Here is a 10,501-nt window from a genome sequence, read left to right as displayed (position 1 = left end):
CAGTGTTGCCCCCACGCCTCGCTCAGCCAGTGAGCGGGAACCGGTCTGTATGTGGGATCCGAACCCTCGGCGGGAGCGCCACCGCACTTCCCAAGTGGTGCACTGTAGCAGTGCGCCACCAGGCCGGCCCTATAATACTAGTTTTTATACAGATTTAAAATTTTACTATTAAATATCACGGAACATGTAGTTTCTCAAAATAGGTAAACACACACACACATGAACTCTAACATTTCATGAGAACTTATATCCACATTGAATCACTCATACTTATCTTTACACAGCTAGATCAAATATCAGATTACAGTCACGTAGGTATAAACTATGCTCCATGGTACTATGTGAACATATATATTCTTTGGGCCTGGAACTGCACGTTGGCAAAACTTTGCCCAATCTGCAAGAATACATCCTCCTACTCCATATTTGTTGTTACATGTAGGTTATTGTTTATTTCTTTCATCTGATAAGAAAACAAAACATCCTTTTAAAAAATTACTTATAAGGAGACACATAGGTAAGCAAACACATAGAAGCCTTATGTACTCAAAGCACTATAGGTATGTAAGTTATGAATTGAAACTAACCTCTCTCCTGTGGCATTGGTGACTGGCTCAAGGCAGGATGGGAACTGGATTCTGACTGGCTCCCAGGTGGCTGAGGAGGCATCTGACTGCCTGTAAGACACAGAAGGAAAAGTGGGGATGAGGAGCCCTTGGAACTAATACTGCAATCATGAAAAACCAAGATACAGCTACATTTAATTTTTATGATCATAAAAGATAATGGCTCCACATGGAAAAAGACATAGCTCAGAAAGTATATTTCATCATTTTTTTCTGTAAAATGAAGAGGAAATATAAACATTTAGCTAAAGAATTGTTAAAAAGTCCAATTTGTTACTGAATGAGTTCCCAAACTCACAGACAAATCAATCTGTAGCTGAAATCTGACACACACTTCTTCAGTACACTTAACAAAATCCAATACTGTTGAGTCAAACTCATCATCCTGAGTCTTAAACTAGTCTCCACGTGGGCAGGCATGCAGAGTGGACAGCAATTACTCACTGGTAACATCCAATCAATACAGTAATATCAACAGATTTCTAAACAGTCTTCATAACCAATCAATCAGAGATTTAACATAAGCTTATAATACCTTTACTAAGAATCATAAAACATACTACTATAAGATGAAGTGTATATGATTTGCATCTCTTTTGATCTTTATTGCTAATACAGCAATAGCATCTATTTAATTTCCATTTATTTAATGTTTATTTGGTTTGTCTTTTCCAAGTATAACGCAAGCTCCTTGAGACAGGAATTATGTCTTTTATACTTTTAAACCACCATCTGAGAATATGAATTAAAGGAAAAGACACTTATTTTAATGGTAAAAAAGAGACAATGATTCATGTGAAGGCAGGAGACAGGATTTTAAAATTTAAAAATCATCAGAAGTAGTTGATTCTTAACTCACTTAACTCACTTCCTGGCTCTGAGGTTTAGATGTATTTCTAAGACTGAAAATATAATAAAATTAAAAAGGCAGTTGGATTTAGCACAACCCCAGGGCACTAGCTCTTAAGGCATACAGTCCATGCTATTTTATCTTCTACCCTCCCCCTTTGCTATAGTAAATTACAAAGACAGAAATATAGACAGATAGATTTAAAAAAGAGAAAGAGAGAGAGAAAGAGAAAGAAAAGAAAGCAAGCAAGTTAGCTTGCTCTGCCTAGCCCTCTGGTATGGCAGTCATGTGATCATGCTAGATCAAGCTAACTGCTCTGACCCCATAAGACCTATGCTCCCATAGTTACGTAAATATTGCTAAAAAGAATTACAATTGAGAAGGAAGTTAATGCCCTGAAGATCACCGCTAATCACCCCAGCAAAGGTCATGGCACACAGGCTACAAAGCTGGAACCTCCCTTTCGTGCTTCTACACATGCCCAGGCAGACCAGAAGAGCAGCACAGTCCCCGGAGTCTCTCAGGATGTTGCTCATTACTAACACTAATAACAGCTGTATCTGTGACAGCCAGAGAGGCAGGAATACGATTTTAAGTTTAGACAACAGGTACAAATATTTGCTAAAATATTACTATAAAATAATTCTCAAACTCTTCTCGGGAGTTTAGGCTTCTCACTTTTAGGGTGAAAACCAGAGATCTGAATTTAGGAACACTGGGAAGTATGTGCTGTGAAACCACCAGGAGTTGCTCCTACATTAGAGCTATAACTAGTGGGATAAAATACCTGAGACAAACCGCAGAATTTGTTTAACCATTCATTTTAGTCTTAGACATTTGTAGTAAATTAGTGTTAGTACCCAGTAATGCAAAGCAAAAAAACACTTAACGGTTTAGACTAAAACAATTTCAAGGGTAAATACTGGTCACAGACTTGGCTAAAGACCTACAAATGTTGGTGTGTCCACTGCAGGGTCATGTGTTTCCTATGAAATACCCTAAGGCTCCCAATCTACAGTCCATTTAGAAATTTAAAGCACTCTCCAGCCAAATACTGACTTTTAAAAATGTCACTGGGGAATCAGCTACAGGAAGACAGTAAGTGCTTACGGTTTCCTATGAAATACCCTAAGGCTCCCAATCTACAGTCCATTTAGAAATTTAAAGCACTCTGCAGCCAAATACTGACTTTTAAAAATGTCACTGGGGAATCAGCTACAGGAAGACAGTAAGTGCTTACGTTATAATGATCACTTCTGCATGACAGACTGAATTCATAGACTTGTGACAGTAAAAACAAACAGTAATTCTATGTTAACACGGGGCACCATAGCTTACACTATGCAAGCCCGAGGCACTGCTCTCATACACGATATATCAAGTAAAAATAAAAAAAGCTCTAAGAAACCCATCCATGATTCATAAAATACTGCCACAGCCAAGCAGCACTGTTGGTTTTCTGGTGTAATTCTAAGAAGAATATCCCTTTAAAACAATGAGAAAATTCATGTATTAAGTTCATCCTGTTAAAGAAACAAACAAAAGCCTTTTCATGATAAAGACAGATTTGCACAAACTGTTTTAAATTTTTCATTTTCTTTTACACCTTATCTTTCCATCCACAGTTTCATAATTACTAAGTCATAGTTACTATGATTTAGTATCGATTTAGTATCGATAGTTACTAATAACTTCATCCTCTATAGTACCAGGCATAGAAGCACAGTCATAGCAGATGATGACTAGAAAACACACTTGAGAAATGTAATACAGAAGACTCATTTGTGTCCAGAGTCCATATAAAGAAAATTCAGAGCCCTTTGAACCAACTAAACAAACACTTTTAAAACCATAGATCTTTATATGACATACACTAGTCATAAGTAAAACCTTTCAAAGTCTGGTAAGTAGCTTAAAAGAGAATATTGCCATGCATAGTGAACAAACCAACTTTATAAGGGAACTTTAACATTATAACTGAGTTTTTAAAGAAAGCCCATGTTTTCCCCTAGTCTATGTCTATAATGATGTAAGCACAATGGGAAAAAAATACAACCGGAAAAAGTATACTGTGAATTAGAATAAACTCTGCACTTCATACCTCTATTTTCTCCAATGACTGTGTGTATATTATTGTGCAAAACTGGTGCAACAAGCTAGAATGAAGCATCAATAAATCGCCTAAATTTCTACTGCTGACAAAACTCTCAGCCTAAGTCTAGGCTTAAAAACGTTTTCAGTTTAAAATATTTTAAATTAATTTTAGACAGAGAAAAGTTGCAAAAATAGTACAAGTAGTTCCCTTATATCCCCTAGCCCACTTCCCCTAATGTTAACATATAACCATAACATAATTATCTAGAAGAAGAACCTGACTAAAGACCTTATTTGAATGTCACCAATTTTCCACTTAATGTGTTTTTTTCTGGATCACTCTGCATTACATTTAGTAATTTCTCCTTTGCATTTTTCCTGACCCAGCCCTGGAATCAATCACTTTTCTTAGTAGTCCTGGTCCCTTTATTGGAGAATTGTGTGCAGAGACTATGATCTGGGCACTAAGTGGGATCACAATTACTGGGGTGTTACTGCTGCTAGGCCCTCCCAATGAACAGATGTAGAAAAGACACATATGTACACTGACCCACATGTGCACATATCTATACTTTGACATTTACGTGTGTGTGTGTGTGTGTAACCATGAGTTTATACAAATACCTCAAATTAACCAGAGGGTACATTTAGCCCTTTTATTTACAACTTCTTGAAGAGGGAGAAATCCAACTCTTGTTATCTAAATCAATTTACTTATTTGTGTGATTCTGTTATGTAAACCAAGTAATTTTATATTTACTAACCTATACTTCTATGAAAAACACGGAGCCATTTACTAGGGTTTGTATTCCATTTTGGGTTCTCTACACATCCCGGATAGCTTTCATTGCTTTGATATTTTGGGGGTATGTGAAATACTTCTATGGTTCTAAGAGTCAGTAGTACCAAAAAAAAAAAAAAGCAGAAGTATCACTCTCTCCTCATCTCTGCTACTCCAGGCCCATCTCTCCTTCATTGCACCCCCTTCCCAACTGCACTCTATAAATAACCAATCTCTTGAGTTTATGGTTTTTTTCTTTTGCATAAATGAGGAGGTACTTGTGCATTTTTTTACATTATCTTCTTTCTTACATGAAGGATAGCATCCCTAGATATCTTTTGGGATTTGCTTGTTTCACTTAACAGCATGTCCTGGAAAATACTTCCTATCAGTTTACAACATCTTCCTCATTACTAAAAATAGCTATATAGTACTCCTTTGTGTGAGTGCTATTTTATTCAACTCTCTCCTATACGGACACTTAGGATATTTCCAATCTTTTCTGTATGTATTTTTGTACTGTTTGAGGTCTATCTTCAGGGTAAATTCCTTGAAGTGGAATTGTTGGGTCAAAAGGTTATGCATTTCCAAATTTCCTTCTAGGAACTTTGTACCAATTTATATTGCCACAAACAACGTATGAGGGCCTATTTCTCTGTAACCTCACTAGCAGAATGTGTTGCTCCTTTAAAAATTTTTGCCAGTGTTATACATGAGAAACGGTATCTGTGATTTTTAAATTTGCACTTCTGCAATTCTGAGTGAGTTTGACCACTTTTTCATGTTTGTGGGACATTTTAATATATTTTCTTGTGAATTGTTTGTCCATGTCTTTCTCACACTTTTCTATTTGGGTTTTTATTCCTTTGCCCTGAAATTTTTAAGAGTTCTTTATATGTTGCAGATATTAGCCCTTTGTGGTATAAGCTATAAATACTTTCTTAGTTTGTCAGTTATTTTTAGATTTTATTTATGGGGTCTTTTGTAATGTAAAAAATGTAGTCAAATTTATCAGTCTTTATTCTTATTGCCTCTGGATTTTGAGTCACAGTTAAAAAGCTATTCTCTACACCAAGGTTAAAGAGGAATTCACCCTAGTTCTCTTCATGTATACACATGGTTTCATTTTCAACTATCTGGAGTTTATTCTGGAGTATGATGTGAGGTACAGATCTAATTTTATCTTTTTGCAAATGTCTCCCCAATTATTCCAACATCATTTATTTAAAAATCCATCCTTTAGTCCAGCTATTTGAAATGCCATCTTTGTCATTTACTACATTCTAATATATATTTGGTCTAATTCTGGACTTCCTAAGCTATTCCACTGCTCTATGTGTCTATTCACCTGCCAGCACTATACCATTTTCAATTATAATGCTTTAAAATCCATCCTTTAGTCCAGCTATTTGAAATGCCATCTTTGTCATTTACTACATTCTAATAAATATTTGGTCTAATTCTGGACTTCCTAAGCTATTCCACTGCTCTATGTGTCTATTCACCTGCCAGCACTATACCATTTTCAATTATAATGGTTTTAATCACCTGCCAGCACTATACCATTTTCAATTATAATGCTTTTAATACCATATTTTAATGTCTAGTAAAGATAGTTCTCTACTTCCCCTTTTACTTTTTCAGTGTTTTCTAAGTTTCCTTGCATGTTTGTTTTTCTATATGAACTTTAGTATCAACTTTTCTAACTACTTAAAATGACTTACTGATAATTTACTGTGATTTGAAATTATAAATTAACTTGAAGAGCTTATGACCACTGAGTTCATCCTATCCAAGAACAGGAAATATCTTCCATTGGTTCAAGTCTTATTTAGTTTCTTTCAGGTACATAGAGGTGTTACACATTTTATGTTAAACTTATTCCGAAGCATTTAACTTCCTTGTTGCTATTGTAAATGGGATTTTCCCTACCATTGTCTTTATCTCTTTATTGGTTGTGTGTAGGAAGGCTATTGCTTTTTGTAGGTTAATTCTATGTCCTTTTACTGTACTGAATTTTCTTACTGTTGAGTTAATTTATCAATGATTATCTGGAATTTTATATCATCTAAAATGGAGATAATCTTATTTCTTCTATACCCATTCTTATGCCGTTAATTAAGTTCTCTTGTCTAATTGCATTGGCTATTACCTCTAAGTACATTGTTGGGTGGTGGTGAAGACAGGAGTCATTCCCACCTCATTTGTGATCTTAGTGGAAATGCCTCTAGAGTTTCCCTGTTACATAACTAAAACTAAGGTATATACATTTTACCATGTTGAGAAAGCATTGCTCAATCGCTATTTCATTAAGTTTTTTTTTTATCATGATTGGCTGCTGATTTTTATTAAAGGAGATTTTTCCTTCTTAGATTTATTTTTATGGTATATAATATTAACAGAGTTGTTAATACTGAACCACCCTGGCATTCCTGGAATAAATGCCACTTAATCATTGTGCATTATTTTGTAAATATATTGTTGAATTCTGTTTGCTAATATTTTCTTCGAATTTTATAGTAGGATAGGTTTTTGAAGGATATTTCTCTAATTAAAAATAGATTTTAAGAACTGGATCAAGATAATGACCAAATTAAATATTTTTAGAAACAAAACACTGGGATTTCAGTATATAACAGAATTGGGAGAAAACTAGCTAATATATATATTTTTGTAAATTAGCACATATCCAGTAACATATAACTTATAGTGGATAAATTGAGACATGAATATATTATAGCTTAGTAAACTTCATAGAGCAAGATGAGGGCAGTCAGTACTAACAAGTGCTAAGTTTAGATTTCTTACAGGCAAACACAATATTAACCCTCCCCATACTTCTTAATTTAATTCTGTGTTTATTATTAGTCTTATCTCACTAGAATGTAAGATCCATGAGGACAGAGAATTCTGTCTGTTTTGTTCCCTGCTATATTATATCTCCTAAACTGGACACACAGTAAGCATTCAATAAACATTTGTTGAATACATAAATAAATGTATGGCTGATTACTCCATGAACCAAGCTCAGGCTAATAGTTACTTAGATCTTTGTAAGTTATCAGTAGTCATGTTGTATTATCTTATTCTAGATCAGAATTAGGCAAACTTTTTCTGCAAGCTGCAAGATAGTAAATATTTTAGGCTTCACAAGCCATATGTTCTCTGTCACAACTACTCAACTCAGCTGTTGTAGTTCAAAAGCAGCAACAGATAATACATAAATAAAATAGCATAAATAAAACTTTATTTACAAAAACAGATGGCAAGCTAGATTTGGCCCACAGGCTGTAGTTTGCTGAACTCTGTTCTAAACAATAATATCAGTAAAGAAACATTCAGTCTGCTTGAAAAGCCAAAAAACATCAAAAAATATTTAATAACAACAGCAATGACATATGAACCTCACACACTCCCCCATATTTAATAAGAAAGCTTACATAAATATACATCAGTAAAAGAACTTGGTTTACATTCTCTCTAAACCAGACCTTGTGCAGGATGCATTGGGTTCCGCAGCACTTAATGTAAGCACAGGTCTAAGATTTAAATGGCAAGTACATCGAGCAGGTAAATTTTTAGATATGTAATTACCTGCAGTTTTATTTTCCCAACTCTTTTAAATCAGACCAAAACAAGTAAATCCATATTATTGATCTGATATAATCATATAAGTTATACTCTGCCACTGCTGCGTTGAGATGGCAGAGAATAAACATGAGATGAATAGGATTCCCACACTAATCTTTATTGAGGTTAAAACTTCCCTGGGTTAATTCTTGTCTACATTTACTACAGCATACAACTATAGGGACTTAAAAAGAACAAAAACACTAACTCTGAACTACAACAGCCTCTGGCAAACAAACCATTCATCCCCTTTTAAGTAACACTGTGCTATCTCTACATAATACTGATAGAAATACCCAGAAATTCCACATTAAAAAGTTGTAGTGGTCAGAGAAAAAGTATATTTCTTCCTTTCATACAGTTACAGCTAAAAAGCCAACTAATGTATGATGAATTTAGTAAGGTGAGATAAAATATTGATATAATCAGCCAATATGGCAAATCTGTAGTCTGAATGACAGACACTACTGGATTTCGATTTTAGTGCCCAAAATCTATTCCCTGCTTCCAATTTTTCCTACACTAGCTGACTTTGGGGAAAAGTGAATAAAGAAGGGGATAAAGAGAGAATAACATCCAGAATACATATTTATTTGTCTCACACGTTCTCAGATAAATTGGAGATGTTCAGCTTGAATGTACAAAATGAATTTAAAAAAAAAAAGAGTATACAGGGCAATGTCCTAAATGCTATTCTTCCATTAGTAATTCAAGTAAATGGTTTTTCATAATTAACATGAAAGACATGTTAAATCATGGAAACCTGGACAATTTTGTTGGCCAATCTTCCTTAATAATGATCCGTAGAATACATGGGGATCACAAGGTGTTTAGTGACAATGACTTAAGTCACATTCATAAATTTCTCAAAATTGATAGGGGTAAGGCATTCCTACTATTAGGAGAATTATGGTTTGTGAACTCACGTGCATTAAATTACCAGTTGTGGTCACTGAATTTTGAGAAGAAATGAGAAATACTTAACAGTCACTTTGCAAATAACTCTATCATGATCAAGTTTCTTCCTTGAAATGGTGCTACAAAATCAATATGTACTTCATAGTTTTCACCAATCAGTAATTGAATTATTCCTCTGTCCTTCAAGAATTCTTGGTGGTGTCATTAACTTTAGTAAAGAGTTAAAAAAACACACTGTAGAAATTACTGCTACCAAATACAGATATATCACAACTAAGATCAACTTTGATGTTATACTTCCTTCTGACTATTACTCAACTCTGCTGAATCCAAAACTAACACACTGGGTTGCTTTCTTCTAATACATCCTTATGGAAATCAGCTCTCTCCCAAATCTTCAAAGTAGAATATAGATCTCACCTGCCACAGTTTGACTTTACAGATCTACTGAAGGATGTATTTTATATATTCTGCCAATCCCACTGGTAAGAACACTACCACTTCTTACTATGAGCAGTATTTAGTTACTCCTTCAGTTACTGAAGCCCAAAGCAAAGGTTAGGATCTTTTCTCCTGCCACAATATGAGCCAATATGATTTTAAGAGATGGCACTGGTGGCTGCACAGTGCACTCTGTACGTGTGGAAATTGCTGAACGTCTCATCTCACTTAGTGATGAACTAGAGTGTGGCCAGATGGCACCAAGGATTTCCCGTCAGTTATTTAAACATCTGCATAATGCCTACTGGTGTGGGTGAAAAACAGGGTTTTGATAATCCATAGTCTTAAGCATTTATTTAGATGAGTTAGAAAGTACACAAATTATTTTGATATAGCATCCTTCTGTTTAATGTCTTCTATTTCATTTGTTTCAAGAAAGGAAAATCTCTCAATCTCAGAATCGAGAAGCAGTCTGATATGCTCCAAAAGCAGCCATCCAAAATACAGAATCTGCCTAGGATTCGGTTTATCATGGGATCCCAACCCTCGGCGGGAGCGCCGGCCAAGCGGCGCACTCTCCAGTGTGCCACTGGGCCGGCCCGGGGCGTGACTTTTTTCACTGCAGCTTTCCTCCTGGTGATGGGTGCGAGCAGTGTGGCCCAGCTGGGCTAACCACTCTGCTTGCCAGCTCCATTCAGTTGCACGTTCTTTCCTCCTCCAATAACTCTGGGGAAGTGAATAAAAATTGTGTTCCTTTGTGGAAAAAAAACCAGATATTAAGTAAAAGACGAAACTTTAAGTGTATCAACTTTCGTTGACTCTAGGTGTGAAGGTGTGAATAGGAAACACGTAATAGGACCAAAAATGTGATTTGACTGAAAGCAGGGGCCACTTTGACCTTTGAAACCCTTGATGATCTTTCCTTCCATTCCTTTCCTTTCCATGCCTTGTGAATGTCAGAGATGCACTGAAATATAAACCACCACACTGAAAATCTATCATTCTCATCAAAATACACCCTTTTCTGGGGCCAGCCCGGTGGCGCACTGCTACAGTGCGCTGCTTGGGAGCGCGGCGGCCCTCCCGCCGAGGGTTCGGATCCCACATACAGACCGGTTCCCGCTCCCTGGCCCACCCACCTGGGGGCGCGACCCCCGGGCC

At 35.9% G+C, this 10,501-nt stretch overlaps 1 protein-coding gene across 1 annotated transcript in view; it reads right to left on the bottom strand.

Annotated features, from left to right (window-relative positions):
• The window catches only part of ARID1B (AT rich interactive domain 1B (SWI1-like)), a 276,990-nt gene that overhangs the window by 91,178 nt on the left and 175,311 nt on the right, over window positions 1-10,501 (bottom strand). The window contains exon 3 of the mRNA XM_008569895.1: window positions 588-677. Within this exon, the coding sequence (XP_008568117.1) occupies window positions 588-677 (90 nt within the window). The remainder of the gene's footprint in view (window positions 1-587; window positions 678-10,501) is intronic.

Source organism: Galeopterus variegatus, unplaced genomic scaffold (genome assembly GCF_000696425.1).
Source record: "Galeopterus variegatus unplaced genomic scaffold, G_variegatus-3.0.2 Scaffold541, whole genome shotgun sequence".
NCBI classification, from domain to species: domain Eukaryota; kingdom Metazoa; phylum Chordata; class Mammalia; order Dermoptera; family Cynocephalidae; genus Galeopterus; species Galeopterus variegatus.
The sequence above is the reverse complement of the archived record's forward strand: the minus strand, read 5'-3'. Positions and strand labels throughout refer to the sequence as shown.